At 43.6% G+C, this 20,918-nt stretch overlaps 1 protein-coding gene across 1 annotated transcript; it reads left to right on the top strand.

The window, feature by feature from the left end:
• Positions 1–17,800, top strand: APOD (apolipoprotein D). The gene is made up of 5 exons (XM_059687451.1): positions 1–151; positions 3,775–3,923; positions 10,239–10,360; positions 14,060–14,148; positions 17,298–17,800. The coding sequence occupies exons 2-5, from the start codon at positions 3,801–3,803 to the stop codon at positions 17,531–17,533; spliced, it is 570 nt and encodes a 189-aa protein (XP_059543434.1). The 5' UTR covers positions 1–151; positions 3,775–3,800; the 3' UTR covers positions 17,534–17,800.
• The last annotated feature ends 3,118 nt before the right edge of the window (positions 17,801–20,918 follow it).

The raw sequence follows: 20,918 nt of genomic DNA, 5'->3' as shown, positions 1-20,918 counted from the left end.
GGAACTGCAGGGGGGTGTGGCATGCATTAAAATTAAACGTCAGTGACCTGATGAAGCTTATAAAATAACCTGGGAGAAGCCAGTCACCCAAACAAGGCATCTCCAATTGGGTGGTTTTGCATCTGGAAACTGCCTTCATCTTGATAAAAAGGTATGCACTGTAGTTTTAATTTTTATTTAGGATGAATAATGCTTAAAATGGAGACAGTCTTGTTTTTCTATTGCCCTTTTTCAGCTAAAAATTCATAACTAACATGATTATGAGACTGACATGCTGCCTGCTGCTTTAAGAGGGCCACTTAACTAACATTATCAAGGGCTTGTGCCAGTAGCTTTGCAGACTTGATCTAATTTTCCTCAAACAAACTGAGGTTCAGACATCTGAAGCAACAGGCCCAAGATAAGACTGCCAACAAATGCCAGAGCTGGGGTGCCAACTCAATGTTGTCTCACCTCAAAATATTCTACTTGCAATATGTACCCCTCTCTGTACTAAATGAGACAGTTGAGAGAGCTTTCCATACACCAATACTATATTAGATGAATTCTCGGGCTTATTATCCAAATGCTCATTACAGTAAAATACTGAAAAGCGAACTGGAATTGTGTGGATAGAAAATGCGTTTAACAATATGGCACAAAAATGTGTTTTTCAGAAGATATGTTTTCTTGTTAGACTCAATAGCTAAATGAGTTTTCAAGACTCATTTGCTTGTGGAAACGTATTGTGTGTTACCACGTGAAATCTAAAAATATAGTCCTTAATGTTCTTCAGCTTCTTGAGATCAGAGACCAGGTCCACGCTAACAGGCAGGTGTTAGGAGTGCAGTCTTAGGAGATCTGGTAGAAGTTCTGGCTCCACGGCTTACCAGGACGTCAGCTGGGCAAACTGACCTCACTGAGCACAAAGAGAAGGTCAGTGTTGGATCCTTCCAGAAGGATGGTTTGGAGATTCAGTGCCTGGCGCATGTAAAATCCCGAGGCCAGGGCATCTGGGTGGGAAGCTCAATGAATGTGAGCAGTGGTTCTCAGAGTCAGTGCTGGCCCAGTGGATGCCCCTTAGAATTATCCTTAAATTATTTACTATTCAATTAAAATAGTATTTAAATTACACATATTTTAAAAGTATTTAAACTCTTTTCATTAGGACAATCTTCCCATTCGTACTAATTTTAATTAGAAGATGCAAAAATATGTTATATATACCCAGGTTCATAGGTACATGTTAATGATGTGATTTATCCTCAGTAGGTACTCAGTAAGTGTTAGAATTAGAATGGAAGGGGCATTGAAAAATTATGGATTTTATGAACCCTTTCTCTCACAAAAGAGTTTTGACGATAGGAATAAAATTCCTGCAATAAAGAGGTATCTTTGGGAGAGATGCAATCAAGGGGAATTAGCCTTGCTCTGAAATCCTCCTACAGAGCTAAAAAACATATTTCAGCCCACAGTAGAACATTTTGTAATAAGAGAGTTGTCAGCGCAAGATGTGGAACTGACTTTTGGTGTAACTGTCACGTGGTGAGGTGAGACTCATCAGGCTACGGAGGTGGTGTGCAGAAGGAAGCCTGGCTCAGAGCCGCTGCAGAATGGGCAGCTGGAGATGGGGTGCGAATCCCAGCTCTCTGCCCTCTGGGCCTCAGCTTCCCACATGAACCCCTGGCAGGGGGAGGGTGGAGGGTTGGATAAATGGCCTCTAAGGTCCTATCCAGTGTTTGGGACCCTCTGGATGTGTATAATGTGTGGCCCTCCTTTGAGGTTAGATCTCCTGGGCAAGGCACTGAGTGTGGCGCCTACTGGGGGCCAAAAGTAGATCGAGCTCCAGTGGTTCTAAGAGCCTCTTGGAAATGGATGCAAATTTTTGTAGGTTTAGGATGGGCTTCTGCAAATCCATCAGCCCTGAAAAAGTTACATGGTGGTAGGGCTGATGGGAAATGGGGCTTCAGAGACTAAAGAAGGTGGTCCCCCTACCCCTGCAGACTTGCTCAAGGGGAGGGCACTCAGCCATCACCCCTCCCCCCACCGCCACTGGCAGCAGTTTACTCGTTATGTAATTTTTCTTTTGAAAACCAGCCAGGAAACTTCCAGAAGAAAAGCTATTGATCATTAAAGTTATTTGAAGGTTTAGAGACTCATTATACAGTGGTGATAATTATTCCTATTATGACACATCCTTTTAAATGCTCAGATCTGAGAACATTTTGCTTGCGTGGATTCAGTCCTCCTCATCACAAGGAGAAAGGCAAAGAGCTGGAAATAGCTCTTGTGCAGCTACAGGCAGGGAGTCACGCAGAAGAGAACAGACTGAAAGCAAGTCAGTGAGAAAAGCAGGGAGCAGCCTGGGAGCAGACCCTGCCAGCAGCCCTGCATTGCCCCACCCACTCCCACCCCCACCCCCACCCCCACCCTCACCCCTACCCCTGCCCTTACCCCCGCCCCCACACCTGCCCGCTGCCCCTCCTCAAGGCAGCTTCTGCTGCCAGAAGGGTGCTTTGGGCAGAAATACTGGTTGCAAAGTTGCATGCCAGCTACTCGTCCTCTAGTTAATTGCACGTCTATGAAATATATCCCCAAAAGAATGTAAAAAGAAGAAAAGAAAAAATCAGAAACAATCATTTGTTTCTGCTTTTCATAGTAATAGTAACTAGCATTTATTGAGCATTTTCTCTGTATCAGACGCTGCTCTAAATGCTCTATGATTTCATTTAATTCTCACAAAACTTCATGAGGTGGGTGATTACTATTCCTACTTAATACACCAGGAAACAGAAGCATAAATTGGACACAGTTATACTTACTAGTCATAGGTGGCAAAGCCAGAATTCAAAACCTTGACCGGGACCCCGCTGCTCCCTGTCAAGGTTTCCAGCCCTACTCCTGGGTTGATACACAGCTCAGCAAGATTGGGACAGGGGTGAGGGGTGCGGGCAGGAAGGCATTTCTCTTATGAGTTCCATAAGATACTAAACGTTATAGTGGTTTGTTTTCATTCTTTCTCTCTCATGGTTCACTGGACAGCTTCAGTCTCTCCCTTTGCTGTCTGCTGCCCCCACATTGTTTCTGTTCACTCAAATATATACCGTGCCTGACACCACATGGTTCTGTGGAGGAGTCCGAGGAGAAGCAGAAACAGTGTCCATCCTTGAACAATGCCTAATTTGGTGAGGGGAAGTGGCTGCAGCACAAATCCAACAAACTAATATCAGGCAGGGTGTGCTCTATGCAGGTGCAAAGGCTCTAGAGCAGCGGTTCTCAACCTGTGGGTCGCGACCCCTTTGGTGGTCGAATGACCCTTTCACAGGGGTCGCCTAAGACCGTCGGAAAACACATATATAATTACATATTGGTTTTGTGATTAATCACTATGCTTTAATTATGTTCAATTTGTAACAATGAAAATACATCCTGCATATCAGATATTTACATTATGATTCATAACAGTAGCAAAATTACAGTTATGAAGTAGCAACGAAAATAATTTTACGGTTGGGGGTCACCACAACTTGAGGAACTGTATTAAAGAGTCGCAGCATTAGGAAGGTTGAGAACCACTGCTCTAGGGAGAGGCTCCCCAGGGGGCGGGGTAGGGGGGTGGGGGGAGGGGGGGTAGGAGGGGGGAGGGACCCTCACAGCAGTGCTGACAGTTCAGGTGGCCCCTGGGGGATACCGGGCTGAGTGGGAGAACTGCCCACAGAGGGACCGGCCAGCCCAGAAATCTTTCTCCAGAGATTGCTCAAAAGACTCCCGCTGCTTTGCTTCCTCCAATTCCAGGTTCCATCTCAGCCACCAGCCCCAAGATGGTGACTGCCCTGCTGCTGCTTTCGGCACTGGCCGGCCTCTTCCGTGCGGCAGAGGGACAAGCATTCCATCTCGGGAAGTGCCCAACTCCTCCTGTGCAGGAGAATTTTGACGTGAATAAGGTGTGGTAAAAGGCTAACCTCCCGCTTGTTTTCCGTCTCCTGTTTGAATGGCACCCTACAAGGCTCAGTTATATCGTTCTGCTTTGATGGCCACGGCAAGCCTGGGGGGACCTACTTACCTTAGGTGTGCTTCTGAGACAAGAACTGGGGGCAGGGAGTTTCTGTAAGCCAATACCAGGAAGCACCAGTGGCCATGTAGGAAAGTGAGACAGAGAAGGCAGAAAAGTAATAAAGGCTGCTTTCAGGAGCAGGCTACTCTGTGAACAACGGGGTTCAGTCCTGCTGAGGATCCTCGGAAATGTGCGGAATGTACCTCGGACTGTCCCAGGGATGGGTGCAAGTGAGCCGTGGGAGCTCCCGTGGCAAAGCTGTCTGGCAGAGAAGGAGACCGAGGGGCAGTGTGTGTGGGAATTGTCTGTGGCTGGAGTAAACCCAAAACAAAGGTGTACGCAGAGGACACGGGACCAGGCATCAACAGCAGTTGCTGCAGTAGCATTGTCCCCCATTCTACGGATGAGGACGCTGAATGTTGAAGCGTTTATAACCTACCCAGTCACACAGCTACTGAATGCAGACTGGGATTCAAAACTCGGCCCCCCAGCAGTGCAGAACACCCACTCAAACAGGGCCTAGGAGAGGACAGAACTCCCTAAGGCAGTGGTTCTCAACCTTCCTAATGCCGCGACCCTTTAATACAGTTCCTCATGTTGTGGTGACCCCCAACCATAAAATTATTTTCGTTGCTACTTCATAACTGTAGTTTTGCTACTGTTATGAATCATAATGTAAATATCTGATATGCAATATGTATTTTCATTGTTACAAATTGAACATAATTAAAGTATAGTGATTAATCACAAAAACAATATGTAATTATATATGTGTTTTCTGATGGTCTCAGGCGACCCCTGTGAAAGGGTCGTTCAACCCCCAAAGGGGTCGCGACCCACAGGTTGAGAACCGCTGCCCTAAGGGGCTTTCTTGTTACCTGCACTAAAGAGTTATCAATATAACCAGCTCACCCATGTATGGCTTTTCTTCCTCAAATTAGGCCCAGCCTTACTGAATACCTGTGTGGGCAGGGGGATGGAGCAGCAGAAAGACGTGCTTTTGGATGGCATGATTTAAAGGCTCTCATTGTTACTAACTCAAGGCTAGAATCTCCCCATCCTATATAATAAAGAGGGAATATGCTAATTGACCCTCACACCATCACAAAGATGGTAGCACCCATAGCCAATAAGGAGGGGATATGCTAATTGACTGCCACGCCTCCAAAGATGGCAGCACCCATAGCCACAAGATGGCTGGCAGGGGAGGGTAGTTGTGGGCAATTAGGCCAGCAGGAGAGGGCAATTAGGGGCTACCCGGCCAGCAGAGGAGGGCAGTTGGGGGCGACCAAGCCTGCAGGGGAGGGCAGTTGGAGGCAATTAGGCCAGCAGGGGAGCAGTTAGGCATCAATCAGGCTGGCAGGGGAGTGGTTAGGGGTGATCAGGCTGGCAGGCAGAAGCGGTTAAGGGGAATCAGGTAGGCAGGCAGGTGAGCACTTGGGAGCCAGCAGTCCCGGATTGTGAGAGGGATCCCAGATTGGAGAGGGTGCAGGCTGGGCTGAGGGACATCCACCCCCTTGCACAAATTTTGTGCACTGAGCCTCTAGTTAAGATATATTCTCCTTTGTAGAAATTTCGATCTCTCTTTTAAGAAGCAATTCATGCCCTCAGTGGATAGTGTGTGTCGGCTTGTGGACTTGAAGGGTCCTGGGTTCATTTCAGGTCAAAGGCACATGCTAGGATTACGGGCTCGATCCCCAGTAGGGGGCATGCAGGAGACAGCCGATCAATGATTCTCTCTCATCATTGATGTTTCTATCACTCTCTCCCTCTCCCTTCCTCTCTGAAATCAATAAAAATATATTTTAAAAAAATAAGAAGCAACTCACTTGTTATGAATAACATTGAAGTTGTTATCAGTCACTCACAGCTCAGTGTGGATGAGTGTTGGGACCTCATAAAGCATGGATAAAGGTAGAGAATGAGGGAAGAGAGCTCAAAGCCTGAAGGGGGTAGGGAGAAGGGGCACCATCTATAGAGTTCAAACAGGAAAGTAGGTAGGAGAGAGACAGTACACCAAAGTCTACATTGACTTACTGCATTAATTATTAAGGCTGATTCCTTTATTCAGGTATAGGAGGCTTGACAGAAAAAAATCCAGAGAATTTGAGTTACATTTCAGTTTGAGGATAAAAATCCCTAGATACTTTGGAAATTATAATTGATCTGTATTTACAAAAGTCCTTTGAGATATAAAGCAGGGATTTTTACTGAGATATAATCCATAAGCTATATAATTTACCTATTTAAAGTGGTTTCACTTTCGGTGGTTTTTAGTATATTCAGTTATGAAACTATCACGGCAGTCAATTTTAGAACATTTTTAGCATCTCAAAAAGAAACTCCATACCCATTAACAGTTACTCCCCACTTTCCCCCAACCTTCTCTGCCCCAGGCAATCAATAATCTATTTTCTCTCTGTATGGCTCTGCCTATTCGGGACATTTCATAGAAATGGAATCATACAATAGGTCTTTTGTGACTGACTTCTCTTACCAGCACAATGTGTTCAAGGTTCATCCATGTGATAGTATAAATCGGTACTTCGTTTCTTTTCATTGCTAAATAATATCCTACTGTATGGGTTATGCAACATTTTATTCATCGGTTCATTTGGGTTGTTTACACTTTTTGACTATCAGGAATAATGCTGCTATGAGCATTCGTGCCTGGGTTTTTTGTTTGCTTGTTTGGTTTCATGGGCATACATTCTCAGTTTTCCTGGATATATATCTAGGAATAGAATTGCTGGGTCATATGGTAACTCCACATTTAACCTTTTGAGAAACTGCCAGGCTCTTTTCCAAAAGGCCTGCACCATTTTATATTCCCACCAGAAGTGTATAATTCTCATTTTTCCATATCTTTGCCCATACTTTTTATTGTCATATTTCTGCTTATAGAAATTTTTAGTGGATATGAAGTGGTATCTCATAGTGGTTTTGATTTGCATTCCCTTAATAGCTAATGATGTTGAGCATCTTTTCATGTGTTTATTGGATATGTGTCTGTTGAAGTCTATTGCCCATTTTCAGTTGGGTTATTTATCTTTTAATTATTGAGATATAAGAGTTCTTTTTAAAAAATATATATTTTATTGATTTTTTACAGAGAGGAAGGGAGAGGGATAGAGAGTTAGAAACATTGATGAGAGAGAAACATCGATCAGCTGCCTCCTGCACACTCCCTATTAGGTATGTGCCTGCAACCCAGGTACATGCCCTTGACCGGAATCGAACCCGGGACCCTTCAGTCTGCAGTCCGACGCTCTATCCACTGAGCCAAACCAGCTAGGGCTAGAGTTCTTTATATATTTTAGATACAAATTCCTATCAGATATATGATTTGCAAGTTTCTTCTCCCATTCCATAGATTGTCACTTAACTTTATTGACACACATAAGTTTTTAATATTAATGACTTCTAATTTATCTATTTTTTTCTTTTGTTGCTTCCATTTTTGGTGTCATATCTAGAAAGCCATTGCCACCCTGGCCGGTGTTGCTAAATGGTTAGAGTGTAAACCCATACACCAGAGGGTCACAGGTTCGAATCCTGGTCAAGGGCTCATATCTGGGTTGCAGGTTTGATCCCCGGCCCCCGTCAGGACGCATGCAGTTGGTAACCAATCAATGTGTCTCTCTTCCTCCATTCCCTCTTTCCACCCTCTCTAAAAGTCAATGTAAAAAATATCCATGTGAAGATGAATAACAACAACAAAAAAGCCATTGCCTAATCCTAGGTTATAAAGATTTACTACTATATTTTCTCCTAAAATAATTTTAAGTTAAATTTTGTATATAGTATAATACAGGGGCCCAACTTATTCTTTCACATGTGGATATTCAGTTGGCCCTGTTTGTTAAGAAGACTTATCCTTTCTTCATTGAATAGTCTCAGCATTCCTGCTGAAAATCAATTGACCATTTATGTAAGAGTTTATTTTTGGACTCTCAATTCTGTTCTATTGATCTATATGGTTATCCGTATGCCAATATAATACAGTCTTGATAACTATAGCCGTGTGGTTAAGTTTTGAAATCAGAATGTATGAGTCTTCCAACTTTGTCTTTTGGCTATTTTGGGTCCTTTGCATTTCCATATGAATTTTAGGATCAGCTTGTCAATTTCTGTAGAGTTTGTTGGGAGTTTTAATAGAAATTACATTAAATCTGTGTGTATATCAATTGCTATCTTAAAAAATTTGTCTTCCAAATCATGAACTTAAGATATCTTTCCATTTACTTAGGTCTTATTTAATTTCTTTCAACAATGTAGTTTTCATAGTACACGTTTTATGTTTTTCTGGTTAAATTTACTAATATTTCTAAGCATTTTATTTTTTGATGTTATTATAAATGGAATTTCCTTAATTTCACCTGCAGATTGCTCATTGTAAGTGTAGAAAGAGATTTGATTTCTGTATATTGATCTTGTAGCCTTTAATTTTGATGAATTCATTTATTAGTTCTAATACTTTGTGTGTGTGTGTGTGTGTGTGTGTGTGTGTGTGTGTGTACCTTCGGATTTTCTGTGTACAAAAATTATGTCATTTGCAAATAGAGAGTCATACTTCTTCCTTTCCAGGATTCTTTGTAGACATTGCATTCTCCTATGTAGGAAGAGAAATTGAGACCTTAGAATCTGGAAAAAGCAAGAAAATAGAGTCTCCTCTATAGCTTCTGGAAAGGAGCATAACCTTGCCCACATCTTGGCTTTAGCCCAGTGAGACCCGTGTCAGACTTCTGACCTACAGACCTATAAGAAGTAAATTTGTGTTGTTTTACACAAACTGTAGCTTAATATATACACTACTAGCACCTGACTCTTTTTTAAAGTTTTGTTTTTTTTTAACATATATTTTGTTGATTTTTTACAGAGAGGAAGGGAAAGGGGTAGAGAGTTAGGAACATCGATGAGAGAGAAACATCCATCAGCTGCCTCCTGCACACTCCCCACCGGGGATGTGCCGGCAACCAAGGTACATGCCCTTGACCGGAATCGAACCTGGGACCTTTCAGTCCACAGGCCAATGCTCTACCCACTGAGCCAAACCAGTTAGGGCACACCTGACTCTTTTTATTAAAGGTACCTTGGAGATAATTACACATTACCCTTTTATTTTTATTTTTTTAAAATATACTTTATTGATTTTTTTTACAGAGAGGAAGTGAGAGGGATAGAGAGCTAGAAACATCAATGAGAGAGAAACATAGATCAGCTGCCTCCTGCACACCCCCTACTGGGGATGTGCCTACAACCAAGGTACATGCCCTCGACCGGAATTGAACCTGGGACCCTTCAGTCCGCAGGCCAACGCTCTATCCACTGAGCCAAACTGGTTAAGGCTACACATTACCCTTTTAAAAGAGGATGTATAACATTCCACTGTTTAAATGTGTCATTATTTACTTTCTCGGCCCCCTACTAATGCTCACTGAGACTGTTTCCTGTCTTTTATTATTACTAATTGTACTGCAACAAATAATCTTGTGCATACATCATTTCTTTCACTACATTTCCAGAAGTGAAATTTCTGGGCCAAACAGTATATGTATATTTAGTTGTGCTAGATATTGCCAAATTACCCTCCGTGAAGGTTGTAAATTGGTTCAGTCTCTATGCCAGGCAATGTATGGAAGCACACAGTTGCACACTTCCTTTAAAGTTGACTCTGTACACCAGAGTTATGAACTGAGAGCAGGCCCCAGTGGAAGAATGATACAGGTCTTCTAAATCCTGATCATCTGCCCAAAGCCTCTGAGACCAATTCCCTGTGTGGGGTCATATGAGGAGAACTCAGTTACCTCTGGAATCCCACAGTGAACATATCTAACTTTGTACACAACTCAAAGATGCCTTGAAGAATCATAAAACGTTTGAGATGGCACCTTACATCATCTAATCCCTTACTTTGACAGAGATTCGAATTTCACATAGATTTTTGTCTGAAGGGGACACTGAGAGCGCATCTAAATAAAGAGCACTTTAGGAATAGAAGGTGGCATTCAGTCAATGCCTACACATCCGAATCACTTATTCTCCTCTGAATCGTTATCTTGCTCAGTTGCTACTGGGAACAACGCAGCCCATTTTGCCTGGTTTCCCCAGGAAAGGGCTCTGCTCTGAAAGACAACAATAGAGGAGAGTTTGCAGGTCCCCAGAGAGCCACAGGGTTTTGCTCTACTTGTTGTTGTCTCTGCAGTATCTTGGAAGATGGTATGAAATTGAGAAGATCCCAGTGAGCTTTGAGAAGGGAAGCTGCATCCAAGCCAACTACTCACTAATGGAAAACGGAAACATCAAAGTGATAAACCAGGAGCTGAGGTGAGTGGCTGTGGCGTCAAAGGCGTTGCTCATCCTGCAGAGAGCTGTCCTGGAGGGACTGGGTGTCCTTGCCGTCTGGTTCAGGGAGGGTTCGGCCATGGCTGGGTCAGACAGCCTGCTCACAACAGGCCCTGAGAGGAACGCTTTTGGCAGGCAGGACGGTGGGGACGAAAAGTCACCCATTTCCCTGCCCACTTGCTGACCACCTATTGTGCACTGGGTCCTGCAAGAGGCACTGGGCACTCAGTGGTAACCCAAACATCAGGGTTCCTGTTCTCACTGCAAAATAGATACTCTGGTAGCAAAGGACATCAGGGACCATCTTGTCTGACCTCCAAACCAAGAGAGAAGCCCTTCCTATGCAGCTCCTGCCAGAGGCATCCAGCTTTGCTTGCAGCTTCCAGGAACTGGGAGCGCATCACCAACCATGACAGTTTACCCCATCTCCCGACAGCTTCCGCTATTAGAAAATGCCTTTTCCTATTAAGCAAGGATCAAATACATACGGAGCCACATACTAGGTTATGTGAACAGGATATCCTATACAAGTGTACCTTTCTGTTACTCAAGGCTTTTCCCAGATTGATGTTTGATCCCCAAATTCACATTTTGAAAAGCAACCATAAACTTTAAAAAGCCTCAGGAAAGCTCCTACCCACCCTCCATCAACAAAGATAACGGCAACAATAAAAACAGTAACTAACAGTTATTAAGCATTTCCTATATGCAAGGCACTATTCTGCGTGTATATCTATAATAATAAATAAATAATATGCTAATTAGACTGGACGTCCTTCTGGGACGAAGCCGGGGCTGCAGCTGTGGGATCCAGGCAGCCGCTGCGGCTGCGATTGCCTACTCTCGCACGAATTTCATGCATCGGGGCCTCTAGTGTATATATACACATGTGTATGTACCTATATGAGTGTGTATGTACAGGGTGGGGCAAAAGTAGGTTTACAGTTGTTCATATGGAAAATAATACAATAATTAATAAATAATTCAAGAATAAACTGTGTTTCACATAGTCACAGCTGTAAACCTACTTTTGTTCTACCCAGTATATTGATATAATCCCATAACAACCCTGAGGTAGTGCTATTATTAACCCCATTTTTATAGGTAAGGAAACTGAGGTACAGTGGAGTAAAGAAATTTGCCGAAGGGTCACACAGCTTATAAGTGATGAAGCTGAGATTCTGACCCAGGGAGAAGTGACGCGGGAAGAGAACTGGAGACAGACCCCAAAAAAACAGAAAAGACTGAGAATATAGGGTTGTCCTTCCAGTTCCCTATGGGCTCTGAGTTCAACTTCAAGAAAATAACTACAGCCCAGCCTGGAAGTTACTCAGGCTCAAAGGGACCTTCTGGGGCCACCCTATTATCCACTCAGCTTCCAACAATGGGTCGATTCCCTGACCTGCATAAACCAAAGAAACAAAGTAAGGACCTTGAGGGTCTCTAGGGAAAAATTTAGCTCATTCAGAGCCCAGGAAGGGTTACAGGAGCTGAGTTGTAGACACCCAGAAGAGCTCACAGGAATTCTGCAGGCCCTAACGTTGCAATGACTTTATTTCAAATATTTTGTCCCATTCTATGACCAAGAATCAGACAGTGACACAAATCCCAGCACCGATGTGATCTCCCCACTTCTCCTTCAGAGTTAGCCAGGATCCTGAGTGTTAGGTCTCCTTGCCTCTCGGGTCATACCTGGTTAAGGTACAAGGAGACATGAAGAAAGGTTTGCTAGTTCCGGAAAATGGTCTCATTTCTCCTTCCAGGAGTCCTGCAGTGAGTGGAGCAGCGAGTCTGAGCTAAACACTAGACCCTGTCAGAGTATTTGAGGGACAAAGCAGCTGGCACAGGGTTGGGAGCTAAAGGGCTCAGGCTTTTGAGGAAGGCTTCCCGGCTTCAAATCCTGGTTCTGCCACTTACTAATGACAAGATCTTAGGTTGGTTGTAATAATCCTCTCAGCCTCCCACTCCATCTGGGTAAAACGGCAATAATCGTAGCACCTCCCCCCAGAGGGCTTTGTGACTAAGAGTGAGGCAACACATGTAAGGCACTTAGACCAGTGTTTGGCGTGTATTAATCTTTTAATAAGTATTTCCTATTATTGTTCAACTGCTGCTACTTTTGAAAAATTCATGCATTTTCCCATGAACAAGTTATGAGTTTATGATCAGAGAGTGGTGTTTTAAAAAACGTTCTGGAGCACAATGCAAATGATAGTGAAAAGGGGAAAAGCCTGATGGGAAGAGACTAGTTTGTTGCTAAGCAACTGTATGCAGATAGAGATGGACCATCTTCCCAATGGCTGAGTTCCAGGTGAGAGAGCAGGGCTCTGTCTCGAGCCCTAATTAACGATAAGCAGACAAGGCATCCAGGATCAGCACAGTGGTTCCGACCCTCCCTTACCTGGTGCTTGTTGGCTGGTTTCTAGGATATTCATCACCACTAGCCAAAGCCTACTGACTTTCTGACACACACTATTGCTCTAATTTTAGTTCCCCCACCTGGAGGACTGATTAACAGGCAGCTCCTCTCCCGGCTTCCTAGGAAGAGCACCCTGGCGTCTGAGCACCCTCCCTCTGTGCTGCCTCCATCCCCAGGCCTTTCTGCTCTCCCCGGGGTCCATGAGGTCACTGGGAGTTATCCAGAAATGAGGCTATCTTTCTCCAAAAGAGTGAAAGTATTTCACACACCCTAAGACCATCACTTTTATATATGTACCGTTTTATATACCACTAAGGAAGAAGTGACACTGCCAATTGTAAGTGTAGGGTGGCATTAGTTGTAAGATGCACATTTCTTCATATTTAATGTCTCTAAGATCTGGGTGCACCTGAGAATCACTGAAATAAGGTGTTTGCTCATTGCCGGCTTTACCTGGCGTACATTGAAATCTCCCACACTCAGTCAGAAGCTTGCTGAACTGAAAGGGGTCTCAGAGTTCATGTGTATGAATCCTTTTGTGGGAAAGATGATCCCTAAGGCCAAAGAGGGTCTTGCAGATCTCCAGGCTCCATGGTTTGGCCTCTTCTATTTTAAAAAAGTGATGCACTTTTTTTAAAAAAAAGTGAATTCTCAGTGTACTGGGTTGTTTTGTTTGTTTTTCCTTTCCCTCCCTCCCCCATTTTTTTTACTTCCTCTTTCTGGAGCCTTGCAGACCACTACCATACAGTCCAAAAACCAGTGTTGAAGTGCAAGGGCCTAATGTAGCGCCTAGAGCAGTGGTTCTCAACCTTCCTAATGCCACGACCCTTTAATGCAGCGCCTCATGTTGTGGTGACCCCCAATTTCATTGCTGCAAATTGAACATAATTAAAGCGTAGTGAGTAATCACAAAAACAATATGTAATTATATATGTGTTTTCTGATGGTCTTAGGCGACCCCTGTGAAAGGGTCGTTCGACCCCCAAAGGGGTCACGACCCACAGGTTGAGAACTGCTGGTCTAGAGCATTGCAATTGCTGCTTTTCATTTCCCCAAGGCTGTCTTCCTCCGCTTGGTCTCAGAGGCAGTCGCAAACTGAAGAGGAAAGACTAGAACTGGAGTCTAACCTACCTTGGAGATCCTCTTGAACCAGAAATCACAATGTTGGCCACTATGCTTCTTAAGTGTAACAAATCTTGCCTTTCGTCGGTTTTTGGCTTTCGTGAGTTCAGGTTATTTTTTTCTTTTTTAATTCATTGCAGATCTGATGGAACTGTGAACAAAATTGAAGGCGAAGCCTCCCAGAGCAACTTTACCGAGCCCGCCAAGCTGGGAGTAAAGTTTTTCTGGTGTAAGTATCCACTTCTCTCAGGAGGTTTCAGGGACAAGAGATAAGCAAACTGAGGGCTAGAGCCCTAAGCTGGATAAGGTTGTGTCCCATCTGCATGTCAATAATGATTCAATGCATAATTATTTATTGAGCACCTACTCCATGCCAGGTACTGAGCAAGTTGCTGGAGATGCAATGATGAGGAAGACAGAGCAGGCCCTTGCCCCTGAGGAGCTTACATCCCAGTGTGGATAGTGACAAATACCCAGGCCGTTTACTATCAAACTGCAGTGAGTGTTGCAATAGAGGAAACACAGATTGGCCCACACAGTGCTTGAGCAGTAGGAGACCCAATCCAGTCTTGTTTCCTAGAGGAAACTGAAGCCTAAAAAATTAGTAGTTATTAACAGAACAACTAGCATGTACAAAAGCTTAGAGATAAGAAATTGATAAGAGTAAAGGTAAGTCTGAGTCCTCGTTCTGTCTGCTACTTTCCAGCCACATTGTTGGGGTCCCTGAGAAATATTTAATTGCAGGCATTTGCCCTCCAAGTTCTGGACTAACGGAGGATTGCACATATGCAACAGAGAAAGTACCATATATTAGTTTTATTGCTGAATTAATTAGGTTAATTCAGCTCAGAACTGTGAGACTTTCTTTTTTTAAAAAATATGTTTTATTGATTTTTTACAGCGAAGAAGGGAGAGGGATAGAGAGTTAGAAACATTGATGAGAGAGAAACATCGATCAGCTGCTTCCTGAACACCCCCTACCAGGGATGTGCCCGCAACCAAGGTACATGCCCTTGACCGTAATCGAACCTGGGACCGCTCAGTCTGCAGGCTGATGATCTATCCACTGAGCCAAACCGGTCAGGGCTGTGAGACTTTCTAATGCCAAAAGTGCTTGGGAGCACCTCTCCCCACCTGTGGGGCAGACACAGAAGTGACCAGCTGCAAGAGGAATCACTACCCTCCTCCCCGGTTTCCCCATTGATGAAGGGCCTAGAGTGGGCAGAGAGGAAGTTCTTATTCTGTAGACCAAGATAGGAATGCTGGGAGGAGTAGAAAAGAGTTCTTCCCACACATATGACTGTGGGCAACTAACTTCACATCTATACCTAATGTTGTGTAGATAAGCTAGATAACACATGCTCTATATGTTGTAAAGGGCTTTGTACAGGCCAGTTTCTCTTGTGGTTTCTACAAATAAGAAAGTTAAATAAGGAAAAGCTAGATGACAAGAGGTGGGCTAGAAGGGGTCAATGGGCGGGGGGAGGGGACATATGTAATACTTTCAACAATAAAGATTTAAAAAGAAAAGCAAAAAAGCTAGGTGATATAGGCACAGTCATTGGACTAATCAGAGGCAAAGTTGGGACTAAAACCTAGGTCTCCAAACTCTCAGTTGAGGGATGGGGATGGGAGGGAAGGTCAAATATTATGGGCACAACCTTCTTAAGGAAGCCAAACTGGAACTAAAAGAGGCAAGAGTTGTTGGCTGGGGAAGCAGAGGAGGAAGGGATTTATTGTTGAAGAGGTCAGATGTTTGCACTGGGTTTTGCGGAGTGTATGGGAGATTATGGGAAAGAATGTTCCAAGTGGAGAGGATGGCATGAGAAAAGGCCTGAAGGGTCCATGAAGTAGAAGACAAGACTAGGGAGGGTCTCCAAGGCCATGCTAGATAACTTGAAGGTCCTATCCTAAAGCTTTGACAAAGTTTTCTAATAAAGAGACATGGAAGTTTTCTTTCCTAAAGGAAAATATCTGGGTACATTTATGCATGAGCGCTAGACCCTGTGGGAGGAAGACAGGATATGCATGCCTGAGTGTGGGCAGTGGGGCATGCTGCTGCTGCTGACGTATCGCTCAGGGCTGAAGAGCTCTCAGTCCAGCTGGGAACCCACAGAGCAGTTGACACTCCACAGTAGCAGATATATGGTAAATATATGCTCTCCTGAGTGAGCCAGGCAGGTGGCACCAACCGTGTTAGAAATGTGAGTCAGAAACAATACTCAGTCTAGCTCCTGCAGCCTTGTCCAGGCTTCTGTCCAGACATCCTCCAAGTGTTCTTCTGTTTTTATATTTATAAGCAGGTAGAAAGTCAGAGGTAGGAGGGATGTTGGTGGGTGGTCATCTGAACTTGTCCTCTTGTGTGGTCCTGATAATCAGTTGGGTCCTTGACCCCCAGCCAAGCTCTAACCACGCTCATACTGCCTCCTTTGTCCAGCAGCTTAGCTCTGGTTTGACTTGGCAAACAGTGAGATTATTTTTGATTGGAGGGGGTAGGATGCTTAAAACCCAGCAAATCACCCAGGACTGCATATGTGTCCAAGTCTTTTGTTCTTATGCTGTCAGCACACATCTATCTCCCATGCGGGTCCATCTTCCACTTAACTTTAACAAGCTGTGCTATGAGTTTTCCTTGGTTTGAAGCTTGGCCATGGAGGTCAAATTCACAGAGGAAATTTCTGGATTCAGATGGAGAGGGCAAATACCCTATCTCTCCCCTTAACGACCCCTTTAATTTTGGGCTTTCAAAGCTATGTAGCTATCAATCAATGAATCTTCATAGACACTTTGTAAAGAAGAGCTTATAACTTGTTACCACCTGATTTCCTATATTCTTAAGAATGGAAGGATTTTCAAAGGACAAGCAGGAAGAGAAACAAACAAACCAATGTTAGCTACTACCTCCTCCCTTGGTCAAGTTCTGGAAACTGGGTGGTACAGACTCAGAAAGCCTGAGGCTCCTGACCTTACATTCTTGACTCAGCTTAACTCAGTAGTGCCTCTATATGCACTAGTGCTAATCTAGGAGGTCCAGCCAATCCCCTCTCCCCTCCCCCCGCAGTTACTATGGGCTTCTAGAGACCAATCTGCTACCAGGTCCTACCAGGGAGGATCAGGAATGCTAGCTCTGAACTCTGGCTGCATATTAGAATCACAGGGGACTTTTTAAAAGTACCAACCACCTCCATATCAGAATCCAGGGAAGGCTGGGGAAGGGTCTAGTATTGGTCAGAGCTCCCATACAACTCCCACATGAAGCCAGAATTAAGAACCACTGATTTAGAAGAACCAAGATCCCAGAATCTGGCTTCCAGGTCCTGCAGATGAAGGTTTCTCTTGCTCTGGTCCCTCCTAATACTGCCCTCCTCTGGTTCTCAGTGATGCCTTCGGCTCCATACTGGGTCCTGGCCACCGACTACGAGAACTACGCCCTCGTGTACTCCTGTACCACAATCGTCTGGCTGTTTCATGTAGATCATGTTTGGATCTTGGGAAGAAACCCATATCTCCCTCCAGAAACAGTGACCCATCTAAAAGATATCCTGACCTCTAATAACATTGACATCGAGAAAATGACCATCACAGATCAGGGGAACTGCCCCGAGTTCCTGTAATGAGGCAGGAGGCTGCATTCACCCCATGTTCCTTCTTTTGCTTTGCTTTTCCCCCACCCCATCCACCTCTCATAACAATAAGCCAACCCACCGTGGCAAACCATCGCAACTACAGAAGGAAATTTAACAGCAGGAGCCAGTGGAGAGGAACTCAAGGAAAGTTGGCCCAAACACTTAGCCGTACACTATCTGTTTCCTTGCATGCCTAATAATAAACTTTTTTGCTGACCTGCTGTACTCACAGTAAATTCTGATTTGGAACAATTATTGTGGATTTTAGTTATAAATTTATGTTTGGAAATTCTTAATCAGTTGTGTTGAAAAAAAAAACACACCTAAGTACTGAACAGTTTAAGTTTAAAGATAACAATCCTGTTTCTGGAAAAGGAAAGCTGATGGCAAAGACATATTGTGGATGACACGGATCCAGGTGCCCCTTCTGCATCAGGTGCTCCTTTGGGAAAAATCTCTTAGGGTTTTCGAGTCTCTGACAGGCAGTTTCCTTGAAGCATTTACTTTCTTATCAGGAAGTCTTCAGAGTCAGGCTGAAGAATGGGACCATCTTGGGTCTGTGAGAATCTATCAGGGAGAGAATCTATCAGGGAGAACTTATGGGAAGTTTTTTAAGAAAATTTTTTTGAGGGGAGGTGTCTTTCATTCAGCTGATATTTACTGAGGCCCAACTGCATCCCAGGCATTAAAAGCACAGAATCCCTGTCCTCCCACAGAGGTTCACAGGACAGCGAGGGAGCCTGGCGAGTTAAAATGAAATTATAATCCAAGCTGAAGAATGCAGAGTGGCATGAGAGGCATGTGGAGGAGCCATGGGAGCTCCAAGAATCTCCAACCCTGCAAGACACAGGCATCCACAAGGTTGTACAGTCACTCCTCCGGGGGTTCCAGCTTCAGGGAGTCAGGAACCTCCTTGAGATTATTTTATATTGTGACTTTCGAAAGCAGAAAGACCCTAGAATTATTACCCTGCAATTTCATTTAGCTCAGGTAATATTTATCATCTACTCCTGTGTAGGGAAATGAATAGAAAATGAAACCATATGATTTTTGCCTTTTCAGCCTGAATATAAAATATTAATTTCCTTGAGCACTTGAGACACTTTAATGCTTTATATTGAAGGTTACAAAAATTCCAAGGATCTTAATATGTACAATTTTCATTTTGCTAACTACATATGATCTCAAATTGTAGCTTTTAGTTTGAAATTCTTAAAGGCTGAACCACTGGGCAAAAAGACGGTACAGAGGAGGTAGGAATTGAAGGAGAAGACCCTCTCTTCCCAGCTGTGCCTGCTGCTGTGCCCTGCGCTTTATCATACTGCCCACTCCACCGCAGGGCACGTGGCTCCTCTTCTAAAATATAGTTCTTCCCAAGAGTGTTAAGCTGCTTATCTATCTCTTATCTCATGATCCAAAGTAAGTTGTGATTGCATTCCTCTTAATAGCTGTCTGGTAACATCTAAAGCAATGAGCATGACTACATGTTGTACCTGTTCCAGTGTCTTGCCCTATACATAGGCTCAAATTTTTTATTTAAATGAATTATTGAATGGGTGAATAGAGAATGGACTTGAAGTTTTTGGGTTGTTTTTTTTTTTTTTAAAGGAAAAGGAAACTATTAAACAAGTATTAGGGATGACTGAATCTGAGGGGGAAAATATTGGGAATCCAGAGGGCGGCATGGGGGAAGCAAGTGTCTAGAAGAAACATGGGGGGAGACAACAAAAAATCCTAAAGGCAAGTGGGAAATAAACAGCTAAATAAAGACAATAGTATATAATAAATCCTCCTGTGCCCACCTTCAGCTCCAACAGTCATCAACGTTTCACCACCGTTGCTTCAGCTATCACCCACCCACCCCCAATTTTTTAGAGTGTTTTGAAGCAAACCCAAGGTATCACACCCTATTATTTTTCTCATGGCTATCTATGTATAAATCTCTAGCAAATACACTTTATAAACAAACAACAAAAAAACAAGGTTATGCTTTGTATCTTGAAGGTGCTCCGAGGATGCAATCTCTATGTAATTTAGAAATTATTTTACATAATCTGGACAAAGGAGACTATGTATGCACAAATGTTCAGCATAGTTTCACTTGTAGCCCCCTAATTGAAAGGAGTTAAACTAAAAGAGCAGAGGAATCCTATATAATAAAGAGATAATATGCTAATTAGGCCAAACAGCAGAACAACAGTCCGGACGACATTCCAGATTCGGGGGCTGCGAGGGCTGGCCAAAGCAGCCAGGGCTGTGAGGGCCGAGCCTCTTGCACTAATTTTGTGCATTGGGCCTCTAGTGGAATCATAAATTATGGAACAGTCATTTAATGTAATGTTGGGCATTCTTTAAAAGACTACACAATCATATCGGAGCTGGTGCCTACCCACCCACACTCACTGCTAGGAGAAGGGAGGGTAGTTCCTGCATATCCTTTGCTGAGTGCAGAGCTAGAATCTAGAGCATGTGTTCCACCTTCCCACCCACACCCGAGTGGACCAAGGTATGTCAACCTGAGCTAGTGACGGCCAATCCATGGGATAAACAGAAACCTCCGATTTGTTTGTGGCCTACCTGAATGGAAAAGATAAATTAGGCAAATCAAATCAGGATTTGACTTTAAGTGATCTAAAGAGAGATGACTGAAAATTGTGGAACTGTAGTCATGCAGTCTGGGGTGGCCATTATTGACAATGCACATCTGAAGTTAGGAGAGTACGGAACAGAAATGCAAAAATAAGCAGGGGCCCCATTAAAGGCCCCTGAAGGAGCAGCTTCAGTGACTGATGGCTTTCTGGGTCCCCGCTCCAATGCCTCTGGAGCTTCACCGCTTAGGTTCCTGTCCTTGAATTTCTCTAAGGTTAGGCACGTGCGCACACACACACACACACACACACACACACACACACACACACCTTTTTTCTCAGGTAATATAACTCGACTAAGTTAATGTTCCTTGCAACCAAAATAGCTCTGAGACAAAACTGTTCACAATATAATGTTGAGTTAAAAAAAGAATGAAGGAATTTATCTATGTTGTATTTAAAGTTATTTGAAATGATGGCATAAAGTCAAGGACTAACAGTTAACAGAAACAAAAAAAGAAAGCAATGAGTGTGTTAGAATGGTAGAATTACAAGGTAATTTTTAAATTTTTATTTATTTGTTTGTCTATTTTTGGCTATTGGTGTTTATAGTGTAGTTCCAAAACTTTAGACCCTAAAACTTCCTTCTAGTTCAACCTGATTTCTCTGGCAAGTCTAGAGTCAAGCCACCCCAAATAGGCATTTTCTTCCAACAATTATCTCAGACTTTGAGACCCCTCTGGACTATTCTTCCATCCCACCACTCTCCTAACACATATGAGAGG

This window comes from Myotis daubentonii, chromosome 3 (genome assembly GCF_963259705.1).
Source record: "Myotis daubentonii chromosome 3, mMyoDau2.1, whole genome shotgun sequence".
In the NCBI taxonomy this organism is placed as follows: domain Eukaryota; kingdom Metazoa; phylum Chordata; class Mammalia; order Chiroptera; family Vespertilionidae; genus Myotis; species Myotis daubentonii.
Note: the sequence above shows the minus strand (reverse complement) of the source record. Positions and strands in the feature narration are given on the sequence as shown.

Excerpts from the sequence above, each read along its gene's own strand:
- APOD (XM_059687451.1), top strand. The coding sequence starts at position 3,801 with ATGGTGACTGCCCTGCTGCTGCTTTCGGCACTGGCCGGCCTCTTCCGT. Across the intron at positions 3,924-10,238 it reads AGAATTTTGACGTGAATAAG|TATCTTGGAAGATGGTATGA; the intron begins GTGTGGTAAAAG and ends TTGTCTCTGCAG. Across the intron at positions 10,361-14,059 it reads GTGATAAACCAGGAGCTGAG|ATCTGATGGAACTGTGAACA; the intron begins GTGAGTGGCTGT and ends AATTCATTGCAG.